Source organism: Perissodus microlepis, chromosome 17 (assembly GCF_051167445.1).
Source record: "Perissodus microlepis isolate ML-2025 ecotype Zambia chromosome 17, ASM5116744v1, whole genome shotgun sequence".
In the NCBI taxonomy this organism is placed as follows: Eukaryota; Metazoa; Chordata; class Actinopteri; order Cichliformes; family Cichlidae; genus Perissodus; species Perissodus microlepis.
This window is the reverse complement of record NC_140477.1, coordinates 13,533,976-13,553,190: the sequence shown is the minus strand read 5'-3', so window position 1 is coordinate 13,553,190 and position 19,215 is coordinate 13,533,976. Positions and strand designations below refer to the sequence as shown.

General features: G+C 39.9%; 1 protein-coding gene across 5 annotated transcripts in view; it reads left to right on the top strand.

Annotated features, from left to right (window-relative positions):
• anks1b (ankyrin repeat and sterile alpha motif domain containing 1B) overlaps positions 1 to 19,215 on the top strand; it is a 278,541-nt gene that overhangs the window by 56,827 nt on the left and 202,499 nt on the right. For all 5 annotated transcript variants that reach the window (XM_084911141.1, XM_084911142.1, XM_084911145.1 and 2 more), the window contains exons 2-3: positions 12,626 to 12,706; positions 16,257 to 16,413. In XM_084911141.1, the coding sequence (XP_084767267.1) occupies positions 12,626 to 12,706; positions 16,257 to 16,413 (238 nt within the window). The remainder of the gene's footprint in view (positions 1 to 12,625; positions 12,707 to 16,256; positions 16,414 to 19,215) is intronic.

Below are 19,215 nucleotides of genomic sequence, written 5' to 3'. Positions count from 1 at the left end.
GATGGGCTAACTGACAGCTCCTTAGTGTTTCATTAAGTAAATTATTAGACAGATGTGCTGGAGACACCCATTTGTTTTTTGTGTCGAGTCATAATTAGGAGTGTAACAATTCTGAAACTAATCCAAACATGGTCTGTTTTTTCATTTTTCCATGTGAGATATTTCTCCTCCATCTGCCCCCCCCCCTCCATTTCCACCAATGTTGAGCTGTCATTAAGTTGCTTGTAGATGTGTTAATAGGACATAGAGACATTGTAGCACAATACTTAAGGGCAGCAACCTGGTCCCTGAATGTAAACGCATAAGAACTTCTGGAGGGTTATGTGCTTAAAGAGATTTATTTATTTTTTATTAAGATTTTTATGTCTAAATGGAAGCTTAATAAGGGCGATTTGGAAATGGCTTCAGTAATTTGCATTATGGTAATAATTTCCATGCATGACAAATCAGTGATGCTGTGCCAAAAAGCATGCGCTAACTGTGTTTGTGCTAGTTGGGCATGGGAAGCTGTTAATGTCTGGTTAAAGCGCGCTACTCTGGTAGAAGCCGCATTTCAAAATAAAAAAGCTTTGCAGGCGAAGCAAGACCTGAAAATACAGAATAATGGAGTCTTTTTTTAGTTCATGATCAAGTAATGATTAAGCAACCATGCCTGTGGTAAAAAGACTTCCTGTTTTTCTTACTTACCCCCTCTTTAAAAAAAAAAGATGAAAAAGCATGACGGCAGATGAAATGATTCCCGTCACAGTCGCTCTGAAGAGCTTCAGTGTGAGTTCTCTACAGTATCAATACATTGACTGACTCAATCCACTGCATAGATTGGTTATCTCATTTAGACGGACTTCTGGACCTCATGTTTCCCATCCCTAATGCTACCGATCTGCTATATTGATGGTTGGCCAGATGGAATTGTGGCTGGCTGTGGTCAAGTAGAAATCTAAAGCTTTCTGTCACATACTTACTGTGAGGAGAAGTGCCCGAGGAAGACACACACACGGTCCAATACACACGCTTACAGATTGTTTGCAGCGCTCCAGATTGTGATTGATTGGAAAGGCAGCTGTGTAATCAATAGCAGCAGCGGCGAAGCAGATTGTGGTCATTTCTTTTACCTCCGCTTAGGTTGAAGAGAAAAGAGAATGTCATCAGCTGCTTGTTGTCTTTCTGTCTTTGTGTCAGAGGATTTTTGTTGTTGCCGACATTTATGTTTATCATTTTTTCTTCTTATTGAAGGAATCTCATCACTTGTTTCATTCACATTTAGAATAATATTACATGTATTTCACATATAGCACAAGTGATATTGAGGGTGATAATATTTGGGAATTAAAAGGCTTCAACAACAGCAGAGATGAATCTGGTGATAGATTTGTGTGTTTGGCAGCGTGGCCTTTATTGTGATTAGCAGTGACGGCAGCATAGGTATTTGGATTGTTAGGGACTGCAGGGACTGCGCGGCTGACTTGTGACCCCGTGTGAATTTACACTGTGCTTTATTAAGTGGTTTCTGTGCTGGTCTGCAGTTTTTGTCACAGTGGAAATGAGGAATTTCAGCTTTGTTTTCAGTTATTCTCAGGAGGCTGTAACAGGAATGCTTGCCGATTTTTAATCAGACAGCTTTGGTAAAAGGTTGGAAATTACAGGACTAAAAAAGCTGAATCTACAGAGGCTACTTTTTACTTGAAACCTTTATGCTGCTTGTTTCAAAGAGCTGCCAGTTTGATGTGGATTCTGTATTCAGATAGATTGTGCAGTTTTGGAAGTCAGCTGAGGACAGAAGAGGGATGTTGCCATCATATTTAAGGAGATGGGTGAGAGAGAAACTTCCAGATTTTTTAAGACTGAGTAGTACACGTATCTTTCTGATGAAGCTGTGTGTGTTTAAGTGGAAAATGTATACAGCTTTTACCGTTTCCTTTCCTTCTTTGATGTCCTGTGTCATAAGAATTACAATAGGTGCTAAGACTTTTATGTGCGCCTTACAGTCGTGAAAATACGGTATGTGTTTGTTTTTTTATTCTACTGCTGTAGCTCATCTGCTTCAAGGTTTGATGTCTCATATGCTCAGTGATGTAAAGAGTAGTTATTTGAGTTACTGCTGCCTCCTATTCTCCTCTAATCTCTGTCATTAACAAGGTGTTCACAACCAGACAACTACTCTGTAAAACCTGGAGATCATAGTGTGGGAAAATCCTAAGAATTAGCAGTTTTCTGAAATACTCAGTTGAACATTCATATAATAATTATTATAAAGTAAGTCTACATTTAGTGTATTTTTAAAATATATTGTATTTTCTTAAGCCAAAATCTTTGTAATGGCCTCATTTAAAGTAGTGTTGTTGTATTATGTATAATACACTGTGAGTTTTAAGACTCTGTGTGTTTAACATCCACTCAATGCAAAGGTAAAGTATGTGTGAAACAGCATATAACAAGCTCAAAACAGCTGCAGGGATTTGCCTCGTGCACTGTATTTAAAGATAACCAGTCCATGAGTTATTGCAGCCCTTCGAGGCTCATTGCACTGACCTGGACTCAAATCCAACACAGTCCTTAAACTTATTTTTACAACAATGTAGACTGTTTTCTTTTATGCCCAATATTGATGGCACTTTTCCTTTGTGAATTTTATGTGACTTCCTCCCTCCAGACTCTCTGAGTAACTCCCCACAGGACCAGCAAATTATCAACGATCAAACTTCATCAATAGACTTCCTAAATCCCCGCGGGGAAGTTGTGCAACTATCGATTTCTTGTGTCTTGTTTTAATTACTGGTGAGAAATGAGGGGGTCGGATGCAATTTCAGTCATGCGTGCGTGTGTGTGTTTGACCCACTGCCTCCGATAGCAAACCTCAAAGTTCTTTTGTGCACCAGAGATCAGTTTGACCCAAAGATAAATTACTTCCTGCGTTGGGAAGTGGTGACCGCTTGACCTGTTGAACATGTAATTTAATTTTTGTGCCTTTTTAGGGCATCTGTCAGTAACTCACTGCATATTCATTCATGAATCATCTGCAAAATTATCTGTATGTATTTATTCAGTAAGATACCACTCTGCATATTTATGCTTATATTTGCATGCCAGTGGGGCGTTGGATGATTCATGGCATTCTTCTGTCCAGCAACCAGTTAGCATAGCTTAGTATAAAGACTGGGAACAGGAGGAAACGGGAAGCCTGGCTCTGCTTAAAGCTTTGTGTGTTTGTGTCCAACTGACAGTTTGCTGTTTTCTGACTACTTCTTGACTCTAAACAGTGGCAACGCCAGTAATGACAAAATTCCAAAAAGCACCCGACACAAAGCAAAAACTAAACTGGAATAAATCTACGTGTTTATCGACATCATTGTTTAAGTAAAGACCGAGTATTTGTTTCCCCATTTAGTGCTAAGCTAAGTGAACTGGCTGCTGGTATCATTTAGTCATTGCTGGAAAAATATGGCTTTTTCCAACCACCTCTTGCAGCTCTTCCAGGGAGACTGTGAGGCATTCCCAAGGTAGCTGAGAAATGTAATCTCTCCAGTGTCTCTTGGGTCTGCTTTGGGGTCTCCTCCCAGTTGAACATGCCTGAAAGTAGGTAATCTAGTGAGATGCCTGACCCAAGACTGACTGGCTCCTTTCAATTTGAAGGAGTAATGGTTCTTTCGAGTCCCTTCAGAATGATCTAGGCTGATCCCAGACACCCTGCAGATGAAACTCATTGTCACTACTTGCATGTGGAGTCTCATTCTTTTGATCACCAAACACAGCTTGTGAACACAGGTGAGGGTATGAACGTAGATCAACAACTAAATTTTCCCACTCAGCTTTCTCTTCACCACAGCAGATCGGTACAGCATCCATTTTGCTGCAGATGCTACACCAGTATTAATCTGTCTAGTCTGGTAATCTCCAGCTCCACTCTCCCCTCACTTCACCAACCAAAACACTCTGCCTATTTCCAGCTGTTTGACACTGGCTTGCAAAACACTCCAGTGCGAGCAGGAAGTCTTGGCTGGATGAAGCCCAAAGAACCACATCATCTGCAAAAAGCAGAAATGACATCCTTAGACCACTAAACCCGACGCCCTCCTCTACACGGATGCTCCTAGAAATTCGGTCCAAAAAATTATGAAAGGGCATTTGTAATTTATCAGGATCAAAACAAGAGCAAGATGTTTTAATTGTGTTCAGTCTGTATTTTGTGTCTTTGTTATTAGCTCTCATTCTGGTTCCATTCACTCCAGCTTCTAACCTCAGAATTGGCATTGATTCTATTGTATATATTGATTCTACATACTCAAAATGGTTTCAGTACACATTTTCTGCTATATCGACCAGCTTACCAGCTGTGCTTTCCCTTTCTCTCCTCGCTGTCATGTAAAATTCAGTCTTCTCCTTTAAAAACTGAATTAATTTTTTAGAGTTGTTAAAAGTGGATGAACATCTACCTAAAGGAGACAAATATAGTGCAGTGCTGGGGGGATGCTGTTCAAGTTAGCAAAATTACTAAAAAGGAGTTTTGTAGGAAGCTGCTGTTTTCCTATACGCTAAAAACTGAAGGCTGTTTTATAAGAACTTATTCAGCAAATTAGGCCAGAAGCTGGTGAGGAAAATAACTTCATGTACAGAATAGATGACACTTATAGTTTAAATAGTTTAAATCTGTGCTGCAAAACCGAAAAATGATGCCCTTTGCAAACTTTCAAGTATTGCTGAATAGCTGCTGTATCCACACGCTGAGTGAGTGGCTGAAGTTTGATATACAAGGACTTCAGATATTTTTTATTTTTTTGACCCTGTGTCACCCACAGTGTGGATTTAGTGGTGCAGAAATGGAGCAGTAGACAGTGACAGATTGGTGATGAAGAGAGAAGAGAGAGACAGGGGGAACACCTCTCCTTGAAAAAGCAGAGCAGGACTACCTTTTAGAGTTGTGTAGGTGTCAATGGGATTTTCTTCCTGACACTGTGGGAATATGAGGTGAAACTGAAATTCCTGTTATAAAAAGACGCCACACTGTATATGTCGCTAATGTGTTATTGCCTGTTGCATTAGCTAATTGCATTTTCTGTTCAGGGAGAAACATCGAGATTTTCAGTGTTACTGTACGTGGAGAGAAAAAAGGAATTTCTAGATTAAAGACAGAAGTATGCACCTTAGCAGTCTTTAAAAGGGATCTCTACTGATTTTATATATATATATATATATATATATATTTATGAATCAGTTATCAGTTATTAATTGGTTATTTGTTGATCACCCAAGTACTTTCATAGTGGACTCTGACGCCTTTCAATGAGTAAGACCAGAGCTATCACGTCAGCTGCCATCTTCCACGTGTATGTTTCGCTGTACCATGGTACAGTATTGTGTTATTGACTTCTTCTTCAGCATCTAAATATAGAACACTTGTAGCTGTATGCTCCCCACTTCAGTTCCAGAGGAACTGCCTCCTTGGCACACACTTGGTACGCTGTAGTCCCTACTGTGCCGAAGAAAAACAAGTACCATCGTGTTTTTAGAATTTTGGTACTTGATGGTACTATAAGTATTGGTTCTGATGACATCTCTAACCAGGTTTGTGAACATTTGCAGTCAGCTGCAATGCACTCTGAGTCTGAGTTTATTAATTAGACAGTTAGCCATTGTTTCCTAACCTTTGCCAGTTGGTCTGAGAGTGATTGCAGTCAGATTGCAATTGGCTGGTTGCCTTAGATTGCCTTAGATGCCCAGGGCAACCAGCTTGTTACTGTAACTACTTGAAATTGCTACTTAAATTAAAAAAAAAAAAAAAAAAATTCAATTAGTTGGTAACCACCGATTTATCTGATTTGATTTATCTGATTTAAAGAATGGTAGAATGCTTCTCCGCCATCACTGCCTGGTTCTTTTATGAGCGTGGAGTAATGTGAAGGAAACAGGGCTCACTGTGTGTCAAAACAGCCTTCCTTCAAAACGTTTAAGTGATCTTTACTTACTTTTTCCTATAGTATGCACAATTGCAGTCAGTGACTGGTCGTACATGAGCGTAAAAACTCATTTGTTTCTACTTTTTTCTTTAAAGTAGCACCTCTCCCTCCACCCTCTCCCTGTATTTGCAGGGCACACATGTACTATACAGCTGCAAATGCATGCACACATTTTGTGCAGCTTACATAAACCCACTAAAGAAGTAAACTGGGGCCTCAGAAATTAAGCTGTATTAAAGATCGTGGAGCAAGATTTCTTCTCTGTTCTCTCTCCAGAAATACAATTTGCCTTTTGAGAATTTTCACACACTTTGCACTTTGATTCTCTCTCTGTGGTTAAGCTAATTTCGACTATGACACCACGCAAACTCAGTTATGTAAACGGGCGCATCTGCTACATTAGACATGCGTGAAAAGTAGCATATTCATACCCTAAAGCATCATGGGGGCTGGACTCTCTCTGTGCGAGTCGGTTTCAAACATCAAAGGCCAGTTCCAAAGAGAAGTTAATGCTCACATGTTAGAGTCTGTCTACGTGTGTGTATTTTTTTATCATCCTACAGGTCATATCAGTTAGTGAGCTTCTGCAGCACTGCTATTAATCAGCAGGTATCTCTTCTGCTTCTTCTTCAAAACAGGATATGAAGCAAGCCCACTTCCTGTCTGACTTTATCTGCTGTGATGGCAAGTGCACCTCAGCGCATATTGGTTCCTTTTTTTATTTCCCCTGAAGTTATTGCTGTTGTTGAGTCCTCTCTTTCTGTTGAAACACCCTTTGATTTTCCACTATATCAGGCGGCGTGAATTTCAACAGGCAGTTGGATTCAGTTAACTTAAATTCCCTCCCCGCAAAGAAGAGGTTCCTTTTAAAAAGAATCCAGAACTACAAAGGTTTTCCCAGTTCCTTCGTTCCTTTTCCTTTGATGACAGTTTGCTGCTTTGATGTAGCCTGAACTTTGCTGCAGCGTGATGCCAGCTTCAGTATCAATACTGAGTGAGAACCAGCAAATGAAGGCTTTCGCTTCCGAGTTTGCATCCAAAATGGGAAATGTCTTCCCACTTGAAAGACATTACATATTCTATTTTTTAATGACTGATAAGAAATTACATTGATAAAGAAGTGGAGACCAAATTTAGCTCTCACTTGTTGAGCAGCAGCTTTTTTAAAAATTGCTCGAGGTATGTGTTGCTTTTCACCACATCCCCAATTAGCATCCAGTACATCAAGGTGAGCTTAAAAGAAAAGAAAATCATTTTGTAATGCCTAAACAGGCTTGGTGAAATGAAACTGCTTACTGTACTGTACTCTCAACTTTTTGGCTATATCATGTCTGCGTAGTTCTCTGCAAAAGTGATGAACAGGGAGGGAGAAACTGTCAGGGTGTAACTAAAGAAGGGTTCAAACAGAGGGCAGCATTGCTCTGCCTGCGGGGAGGCCCGTCATGACGTTTGACCTCTTTACCTTTACTGCTTTGATCAAAAAGAGGGTTTGGACCTTAAGGAGAACCTGATACAAAGGAGAAAAGAGATCTGTCAGAAACCGGAAAACACACTATTAAATTTTAATGTAAATGTGCAGCACAGGAGCAGTAGTTGCATGCAAACATGAATGCAGAGACACAACATTTCAACCCAGAGCTCCCCTTCACATTGCTGAGGTTAATTAGGTAGGACGTCGTCTGCATATTTGACTAATCTGCCAAGAGTCTGCATTCCTGCAGCAGCACCTCTCCTGCATTATCTAATTGCAAGTTGTCTTCTAAATCTATTTAAGCTCTGCTGGCTCGGTTTATGCTTCTGGTGAAAGAACAGAAAACAATGGAGGAGTGACAGGGCATCAGACTGAGTTCGGGAATTTAGGTTGAACGTGGAAGAGCAGAACAGAACAGCTGTGATAAGAGACCTGGCCTCATTACAAAGTGATTTACAAAGTTCAAGTTGTAATCCAGTGTGTGTGGCATTCATTTTCAAAAGGCGCATCGCCTGCGTCTTGTACTTTTTGGCAGGGTTTACACATTAAATACAACGTTCACAGGTTCTCTCACTGGGCAGCAGTGAATATAAATACATATCTATCACTGGGGTTGAGACTCCTTCTCAGAGTTGAGGCCCTCGTAGAGCTTATGAAACAGATCAAATATGCATGAGTTTTAAAATAAGTAATAGGACAACAAAGAATAATATTGTAATCTGTCAGGCCTCTAACAGTTAGCTGTGGTCGTAGAGGTTGAGGGAATTCCCTTGATGGTCAAACTGCACATTATAATGCTTTTTTCTAAGAGAATGCCAGACAACAATATTATTACCTGCTCATGTACACATACGCTGAACCAATATCATGTGTATTTAAATGAGTCGCTTAAAGAAATTTCCATTTGCATGAAATGTGCAAAAAATATTGATTTGTAAGTATGATTAATTTTTAAAATTAAGAGCGTTGTACACGTGGCATGGTTTTGATTATAGGTTTTCTCCAAGACCGCTCTTATAAATCAGGTACCAGTTGGACACTAATTACATCACAATGTGCTGGCTGCTATTTAAGCCAACTTTTTTAACATGCGGGTTAGTCCAGTAGAGTCAATGGAGGTCCTGCATTGTTTGAATATACGAAATGAGACAGTAAACAGCTGGTGTCATCACCAATACTAATGTGGACAATAACTGTGAGTAAAATGTTCCAGATAAGACTCGAGCTTGTGTTGATTGTGCTGTCAACCAACACCCTATGTATTTGTTCTTCTCCACACTATCAAATGAGACTAAAGGGATATCTAAGTATATCAGAAGAGGAGCCTAAGGCGGTACTTGTATCTTTAAAATATGATGAGAAAGGGGTCCTGACCAAGTGTTGGTATGTATCAAGTTGGGAGCAAGAGTGTTAGGCTAAATTTCTTATGCAAGTTCTCGTTGACGTCCTTAGAATGCTTTCTATTGCTCTTCTAACAGGAAACATTACCAACTATTAAAAGATGTGCACAGACCAAGACCACAAGGCTGATTAAATCTGCCCAGAACACCACTGACACCCTGCTATGTGTCTGCTCAGAGCCTAAAGCATACTAAAGTACACTTCGACGGACACAGGCCACAGCCTGTTCACCCTGCTGCCACCCAGCAACCCGCTGAACCACCAGACTTCAGAAGTTTCTTTCCTCAGGCTGTGAGGTTATTGAATTCATCTGCCACGCTGCATCATAAATATAGCTTCAAAAATATATTTTTCTAATTTTATTTTGCTTTTGTTTTTTTGTCAGTGATATAAATAAGACGTCGTTTGCAAGCTTCCTCAACCTTCTGTGGCATAATAATAAATACAAATACTGATTCTAAAACTTTGAAATGTAAAATCGATGAAATGTAAGCGACTGAAGGGAATCTGCAAAGGGGAAAAAAGCTCTAGAAGAGGCCAGAAAAACTATGCAGAGCTCTCTGTCTGCTTTAGGCCAACCCCCAAATGCAAAAGGAACTCAGTAGTGTTACACATCGGCCATTGCTCCACAACCTAGAAGTGTGCCGTAAACAGAACACCTTGTTCAGCTCTGGCCTTTACAATGAGACTCACGCATGCTGCAAACAAGATTTCCTCATTTCCTCACAAAGTAGCTACACAAATTTGTTTGTGCAGGTTTTTATGATGGTAATATGCCTCGGTGTATGACTGCTGTGTTTTAGCGTTAATACGGCGATTTTGGGAGTTTGTCATGCGGAAAATATCCACCGCTTCCAGAGATTCTTTGTACTGCAGGGCTTAATGACTCAGTGTATATGTTTGTTTTGGGGTAACACCAGTGGTTTTAATAAACAATGTACCTTTAACAAAAAAACTGGCATGTAGCTACTAATTACACTCATTGGCCGCGTTGTTAGACACACCCTGCTTTAGAGATTTAGAGATTTTGGGCCATAGTGACATGATAGCATCACACAGTTGATGCATATTTGTTAACTGCACATCCATGATATAAATCTCCAGTTTCACCACATCCTAAAAGAGCTCTATATATGTAGATTGAGACCCGGTGACCGTGGAGTCCATTTGAGTACGGTGCAGCTGATTACCAAGTTCAGGAAGTTTGAGATGAATTGAGTTTTTTGACATGGTGTGTTATTCTTCCGGAAGCATCCATAAGAAGATGTGCACCCTGTACACATAAATGAATGTCAGCAGCAATACTAAGAGGCTTAAACTATGCCAATAATCCATGCTTTTATGCTCTTTATGCCAAATTCTGACCCCATTATTGGCATGTCGCAGCAGAAATCAGATCAGGAAACACTTTTCCAATTGTCTATTGTCCAGTTTCGGTGATCCTGTGGAAACTGCCGTCTCAAACCAATCTTTCCAGGACCAACTACTAGTCACATTCAAAGACATTTAAATCACCTTTCTTCCTCATTCTGATGCTCAGTTGAACTTCAGCAGGTTGTCTTGCCCACGTCTGTGTGTCTAAATGCTACTGCAACGTGATTGGCTGGTTAGATATTTGTGCTAACAAGCAGTTGAACAAGTGTACTTATGTGAATGTAGAAACTGTAGGTAGAGAAGCTGCTACACAACAAAACCACTACCTTGACAAAGCTGCTTGGCCTTTTGTTAAGCTGCAATCTGTCACCTTACATTTTCCCAGCTGTTGTCTTGCTTAAAAAAAATCACCCAAATACTGTGACGACTACTCCAGAGAATTAAATGATGAAAGCTTGAATCAAATTTTTTTCTTGTCTCTCCCTCTTAGAAATATATTGAGTGTATTTATTAGGTTTTAAACGCAGCACAAATTTATCTGATTTATCTGATACATTTTTTGCAGATTTTTTTTTTTTGTGAGTCAAATCTATCTACATTTATTGTAACGGATTCTAAACTGCGTGCATTGAATTTAGGTTTTCCTCCTCTCTCCTCATTCGCTGTCAGTCGGCTCTTTTTAACAACCCATCCTGCTGGCTGGATAGGTCAGTGCTAGAAGGGGTCAGCAGAGCAGCATGATCGATATGGCCTCAAACAGTCACAGTGTGCACTGATCAGCTGAACCATTAGAAACAAGCCTTGCTGTATCTCTTTTTTTCTCTCTGATCTTCTGCCTCACGATCTACTACTTGTCTTTGTGTGTGTGTGTGTGTGTGTGTGTGTGTGTGTGTGTGTGTACCGTATTAAGAGCAAATAGTGCTGAAATGAATGATAATCTGAATTCAGAGGAAATAAGACTGCCTAGTCGTGCACTTTGTTCTGTTAGTGTGCGTATGTGTGCGTGTGCAGCCAGCCCTTAATAGCACTTTTAATTCACGTTTAGTTGTGTCTCTGTGTGCACAGCCGTTGCATAATTCCCCTGACCTTGATCATTGTGTTGATGCCTGTCAAAACCCAGTGAATGTTCTGCTGTTGCTGCTTTACTCCAGTGTCTCCAAGGAGAAAATTCCTCATGAGATACACAATCTGTCTGTGAGAGTGAAAGTACAAGTGAAATTTAAATGCTTTCTTTAAAAAAAAAAAAAATAGAAAGAAAGAAAGAAATAATATTTATTTTCAATTAGATTTCACTACAGGAAGGATTCCTTTGGTTCCCTACAGATATGATCAATGAAATAAAAGGAATTAAGAGTTAAAGTGCAGCTTTTATTTTGTACAGCAAATCTTCAAAGGAAGCATTGATTTTTTTTTATCCTTCATTTCAGGATGCACATATGCCAAAATCAATAAGAGGGAGACACGGGGTTATAGAGATTATAGGGTGGTGTGACTAGATACATGTTTTTGGCAATTAGATACATAAAACCAGTAAGATTTAGAGCTCTGTGTGTGTGTGTGTGTGTGTGTGTGTAATAAAAAAGGCTCAACAGTCACTTTTAGAAGTTTCTTGATGCAGCTTTTCAGCTAAGATTTGCTCAGGCTAGAATTGAGCTAATTAGTACTTCTCTCACTTGTACGAGTTCATTTGAAAAAGAGAGGTCATATAATTATAACCCCGGGAAAACCCTGAGCTGTAAGTAGATTTTAGTGTTTGTGTGTCATCTGTATACGGGTGTGTTTCGGTGCGTGTTCAGCCTCTGTGGAGCTGGATTTCCTCGTAACTTTCTGTCTTTGTGTAATTTTATTTGCATGCTCAGCCGTTTCTCGAGTACAAGAATTGACCTCATTCGCTCCCATTATTTGCCAGTGTGATGAAGCAGAACTTAAGATCTCGTGACTGTTGCCTCCAAATGAGAAATTACAAGCCTCACCCTGGGACCCTTACATAATAAAGCTAGATTATTTTGTGTGAAGAAAAGCGCAATACGAAAACAAACTAATAAACACACTGTTACACAAAGAAACTGCTCTGTAAAACAACACCTGTAAGACTTCATACATAATTTACTTGGGGAAAAAGTGTCACTAAACATTTTGAAATGAGCAATCTCTGTTTTGAAGGGCATTTTTCTCAAGAAAACACCACAAGCCACTTTCCACCTGTCCTTGCTTTCCATGCTTGACACATTTGAGGAATGTGAATCCTAATTGGTCGGGACTGGCTTGTCATTTCCTGCTTCTAAACTAAAAGAGACTGTCGCAGCTGGTAGCACACTTACACCAGCTGATGAAATAAAGGTGGTAAATCTGTACAACTAAAAGCAGTCATAAATGTGCGTGTGTGTGTGTGCGCGTTGATTAATTGTGGCATTTCTCTGTTCCACAGCATGTGGAAGGGCCTGAACGTGAACTGCACAGACAGCTCAGGATACACACCCTTACACCATGCATCACTCAATGGACACAGGTAAGCCTGCTAATGAGTGTTTCTGTCACTCTATTTCTGCTGGATAGAAATTAGTTATAAATGCAAATGCTACTCAGTGCACTGGAAACAAATTGTTCTGTTCTTTGTACGCTGTAGAGCTGAAGCTAAATATTGTTTTCCATTATCAGCAAATCTCTAATTATCTGGATTTTTATGTGTTTGCATGCAAATAAATGGGGGACACAGAGATATCTTTAAAAAAGCCTGACAGTTTCTTCTACAGATTGCACTCTGTGATTTTTATATTCTTTAAAAAAAAAAGTGTAATTCTGTGCAAATAAATAAATATATAAATAAATTACCATAACCAAAGGAAAAAAGTCTAAAAGAAGTCAGAATGTCATAAATTTTATTTAATTGTTTTCACATTTCTGCTGTGACATGATGAGAGGCCATGGTACTGTGCTTATGTCATGCTGTCAGTGTAAACTGATTTTGAACGGGCCTTTTTCTAAGTTCCTGGATAAACCTGCAGGGAGGAGTCTTAACTGCGAACACATCCTATTAACTTGATAAGGTAGTTACACATCCAGGGGCCTGTTCCAGTAAACAACTTCAGTGAAAACTGAAGCAGCTAAACTAGTTGTGTTCCCGTCCTGCTGCTCCTGAACCAGATGTCTGATTTCTTCATTCATACAGTCAATATCAAAGCACATAATGAAAAATGTTCATCGGCTGAGTTAAGAGTTGGTACAAACACTGTACAATACACTGTATGGACAAAGGTACTGTAAACCCATGCCTTGAAGCTCCCAGCACACATTTCATGTGCTGATATTAATGCCACTTCATGACTGAGCTGCTGTGGTTCCAGTTTGCGATAATACCACTTACAGCTACACCTACAGAATACCTATGAGGGAAATTTATTGCAACAATGCCACTGGTACCACTGCTTGCAAGGTACCACTACTTGCTCCTCCTGCCCTGGCTTTACATGCATGCGGTGAGCCTTCAGCAACCAATCATCACCAGGTGTAATTCAGAGAAGAGAGCAGGGTGAAGCACTTCTGACATACATGAATTTAAAAATTAACAGGTGGTCCAATAGTTTTGTCCATATGTTTGATATTAGCCCAATATATTTATCATGAGTGCTTTTGGGATCAATTTGACATTGATTTAATCATAAATAATGGATTTATAATAAATTTAGAATGAAATCTGTAGCCTAACAAACACAAAACACTAACTCTCGTGACATTAGGACAGCTGTCAGGTCGCCAGTCATTTTCTCTGCACTGAAACATTTGCTATATATATTTACTATTGTTTAAATAAAGCTGATTCACACATTGACACTGATCTGTGATCCTGTATTATGCTGTGATTGGTGGCACTGATTGAACATTCCTGTTGTAGTTTGCATCATGACTTAAGGACTGTTTGGACTAGACTAATTGTATTTTGAAACCAGCAGTGAATGCTGTCACGCAACATTTCTGGCTGTAAAAGACGTTTGAAGATATTATGGACTGCTTTGTTCATGGGATGTCACATAGAGATTTGATGCTTAATAACTTTAATTATAGAGGCTTTAAATCAAAGTTAGAAGTTAGTGCATAACTATGAAAATGAAAATGAAAGCCATTACCGAAAACAATCTTGCATTTTTGGGCAGTAAAATAGTTGCCTACAGTCAGAAATACAAAATTCCTACATTATTTCCATCCAAACTGTACAATATGTGAATGATTTGAGTGTCTACAGCTGCACAGAACTACAGTGCAGCTCCCTTTCTTCACCTGGTCCTGCTGAGAAATCCGTTACACACTTTGGATTAGCTGCGAGCCTGACTGCTATCCCGGATTGGCGGAACTGAAGGATTAGCACCGTGTTTTGGGGGCAATTATGTGGATTTCCTCCTTCAGATCAACGGGGAAAGGAGGAGGGAAGTGAGGGAAAGAAAAATGCACCCTCACAGTGAAAATTAGGCTGCCGACAAAAAGCTTCAGAGGAGTGATTTAGCATTTAGGTGGGAGAGTGAAAAGAGAGAAGGAAGAGGACTTGGCAACAGGCAGAGCTGTTTTCAGAGAGTTGTTCTTCAGGCTGGGTTTGAATTGAATTTTTAAAGATCACAACTTTAACTCACTGCATTTTTTTTTTTTGATGACATCAAAGGCGCTTTGGTGATAAATACATATTTTTCATCCTTACGCCATCCTTGTTTTAACTGTTCCTTAAACTGAAATGAAATTATAAGAAGATATAATAAACTACAGAAATAAGTAAGTAAGTAGTTCATTAAGCAGCACAGAGCTGCTTCATTGTGCTCTCCTGAGAGAGGTTTTGCCCTTCTGTCTCCTCTGTTGCTCCCTCCTGACATTTTCAATGCAAATCAAGCACTTCGCCTTGCCTCTTCAGCTGGAGTCCCCCTAATATAAAACACTATCACTGACATTACGACTCAGCAGCAGCTAAATGGATTTTTTTTAGCCCAATCCAACTCTGTGATTTGCTGCTTTATGAATTTGTGTACTGCTTTATTTATCAAGAGCAGCAAAGCAGCAATGCTGCTCTCTGTAGCTGTACTTTTTCCAGTGCCTCCTGCAGCGAGCTTCCTGTAAATCCCTCAGAACCAAGGCTTTGTTTAACTAGGGTTTAGTAGGAAGTGCAAGTTTATAATCACATAAGGTGGATAAAAACCTGCATAAAAGATGATCTACTGCAGAAAGAAACACAATAAATACCACGATGGTGGAACAGCGAAATTAAGATTGTGTAGCTACAATACGAGAAAAGCTCATTACGATACAGCCATGTTTATTGAGCATCTTTTTAATTGTAGTGTCAAAGTGACCCACGATTTGTAGGCATAGCTTTATTTCATTTCTTGCACATTCAGTTTTGAAGTGGAGAATTTGCATTTTTAAAAAAAGAAAAGAAAGAAGCACCTCGTATACTGCTGTCCTTGAGTTTGTTCCCCCGAGTCAACTTAGGTAAAATATTACTTAAAGAAGAGAAAGGATGACTTTTTTAGACCGAAGCAAATATTGCAAAGATGAAAATGGCAAAAAAGGAGAAAAAATTGTTCTTAAATGAAAGAAAGGCATTTATCTGTAGAGCTTGAACGTTTTAGTATAGCTGAGCATTTGAAGGTGAACATGCAGCATTTATGTTTCCATCTACACAGCCTGAAGATTATTATAATAAAATCATTTATTTAGCCAGTTGTTACCAAGGTCTTAGTGATTTATACAAGTACTTTTTGTTTTTATATATAGTCAGTAAAAACTTCACTCTCGGAAAGTAGCATGTTTTGCTAGGTGCTGTCTGTGCACTGCTAAAGGATTCGAGTACTTCTTCCACCACTAAAAATGCATAATTGGCCAATATGATGAAGAGATTCATTGCAAATTATGTTCCACAGTGAAAAGTGCTAAAAAACAATCGTTGCTGTCAAATAAAGTTGACTGCTTACCATCATGTGGATTTTGTAGCACCTGGCTGCCTTAACTTCCTAACTGTCTGTTCTTCCACTTGTTCCCTTGTTAATATATTGATATCCGTGTACCTGCTTCTCTCTCAGAGAGGTGGTGCTGAAACTGCTCCAGTTTGAGGCATCCACAAATGTGTCTGACAGCAAAGGTTGCTTCCCGCTGCACCTGGCTGCCTGGAGGGGAGATGTAGACATCGTCCGTATCCTCATCCACCACGGCCCATCCCACTGCCGTGTCAACCAACAGGTAAACACGCAATAATCCCTTCATCATCCTCAAGAAATTTCACCTTAAGTGTCACCTTAAAGTCTAGCTTTTGTTTGAGCTCCGTTATGTCTCTCCTCGGTCCAACAAAAGGCTACAGGCTCAATCAACTGCAGGCCTAGAAGTCATGCTAAATAAAAAAGTGATTTCTCAGGTGTCCTTTAATCAGGCAGCAGGCTTTAGCTTGTGGTTCTTTGTCTTCAAAATAAAAGTACATGTGGTTCTGCGATGCTGTTTCATGTTCTTGTAATGATTGATAATTGACTGGACTCAACAGAGCAAACATAAAATCTATTGATTGTGCTACTACAGGTCAGAATAGCTACTTTGCCATTTTTTGTATTGCTTTGTATTGCAGAATCTTTTAGCAGTCCATTCCTTACTTTTTAAAATGGGTTTTTATTTTTAAAGAGAGGCAGGCTGAGATGGTTTGGGCATGAACAGAGGATGGATACTGGATATTCTGGAAAATGGATGGTGAATATGAAGGAGCCTAGAGGAGGATAGAAGGAAGCCCACAAAGAAGCCTCGTCAAGGGGGCTTCTTTGTGGGCTTCTTGTGGATGCCGTGAAGGAGGAGATGCAGAGGGTTGGTGTGACAGAGGAGGTTTAAGGTGAAATGGAGGCAGATAATCTGCTGTGGTGACCCATAGAGAATTCAGAACAAGAGAACTTGGCCGGCATATCCACCAGCTACACTGGTAGCCTTGGATTATTTGGCTTTTTCATCAGAGGCCAAGTCAGTCTAGACTAAGTTGGAGTAGTTCCCCAGACTGACAATCTGTACTCAGATATGGAGAAGGGACTCTTGTGTCAAGGCCAATAACCTCTGTTCCACTTTCAAAGAAAGTGATCTAGATTTGCACTAAAATCTAATGGATTTTTTTCTTTCCCCATGCACCACCTCTCCGTGTTTCCTAAAGCAAAATACACGCAAGTGTTTTTGAAATCGCTGCAGAACTATTACGTTGCTCTTCCTGAACAAGGACGTCCTCTTCCACTAAAATAAAGTCCTTTAGCCCGATTTCTTGGGGCATGTAAACCAGTGCTGCCGCTGGTCGTCTCATTACGGCTTCTGTCCAACAGAGCCGATCCTTTACATTTTCCAGAGATCTCTCTCTGACAGCCCGGTGAGCGTTTCGGCTCCGGGAGCATTCAGCCTGCCTCTGCTGTCATTCCTTATCAGCAAAAATGACCTTCTTCTCCTGCCTCACTCCTATTCTGTCCATCTTCGCTGGCAGCATATTGGTGATGTCACAGCTCGCTGATGCGCTGCATCTGAAGATAAGGAAACAAAACACAGGAAGCTGTTTAATCAGAAGTGTTGGTAAAAATGTAAATACCCTAGATATTTCCTTAAAAAAATCAAATCAAATCCTGCACTTGCCGACGGCATAGTAATGGACCTCGCTGGCTATCAGAGCGTTATTTACTCTGCCTAATAAGCACAATTTCCTCTGTCACCATTAGCCAGATTGTTTCCCCGTGAGAGTTGTTAGAACCTAATTGTTTGCTGTGATAAATGATGTCCTTTCCCCGTAAATGAAGAGGTTCGTCAGCAAGTGAACACGGGCAATTTTCTCTTTTACCTTGTCAATGAGTTGCTGTGCAGTCAGCGTGGACACACACTGAGTGGAAGCTGCTGATGGAGAGAGTACTGTGGACAGGTGCTGACTTCTTGGCATTGTTTGACTGTGCTCTTGTACCTCTTATTAAGTACATACACAGTGAAAAACATCCCACTTATCTATGCGTTCATGTTTTCAAGCACATTTATTTAATGGTTTCTTAAATTTCCTGGAATTTCGTCAGCAAACCCCCAAAGCAGCAGCGGCTTCTCTTTCTTTGCTTTTTATATGTGGGAGGCCAGAGTGGGTTTCTATGAGAAGTAATCCAGTCTAGCAAGACAAAGTTAACAGAAGAGAGATTATGTTTATTGTGTCCGTATTTGGCGCATAGTGCAAATAAAAACCCAAAGATTATGAATTTTATATGCTGCAAGCATAGCTCTGGCTCCACTGCAGCTGAAGAATCAGTTCAGGACAAAATATTATTGAACTCTCAAGCAAAATAGTTCTGAGCACGCAGTGATGTGTAGACTATTGAGTTTAATTGAAAATGACTTTAATATAAATGAGTAATGTAATTTGTGGCACGTTTGGAAGAGTTGTTCTTGATACTGAGCCGATAATCTGTGCAAATAATTCCCCCCCTTTTTTCTGGCCCTAAAACCCAGACATAAGAAATCAGTTGACACTGTATATACAGATGTGTTCTCCGGAGGAGGGATTCCCAAATGATATGCTGCGAGGCATGCGATTTTTGGGACGACCATGCATTATGTTTTCTAACACAGCTGCACAGAAAATGAAAAATGAATTCTGTATAAGTGGTTTTTGTACTCGTATGCCCTAAAAGAAAATCCTTCATAAACCAATGTTGCTTTTGTACAAATGTTTTAAGGATTAAATTATTACTTGGAGCCAAATAGTGTTTGAATAGTGAGACTTTCTTCCCTTTTTTGCAATACCAGCACAGTGCCAAAACAGCTAAGGAGGCACTCGGTGAGCAAACATCCCTCCTGATAAAAAGCGCGTGTCCTTCAAAGGAGCACTGGATCTGAACTGGAGGTGGAAAATCTGTCTGCTGTGTTGTGAAACTGTCTGGTGGTTGAACTATAAGCGAGTGAGGAAAAAAAAAGAAAGAAAAGTTGTGGCTATCATGCTAGGTCCAGTTTCCGCTAATGTGCCTTTCTCTGACAATGCAATTAGAAGAAGCATGTCAG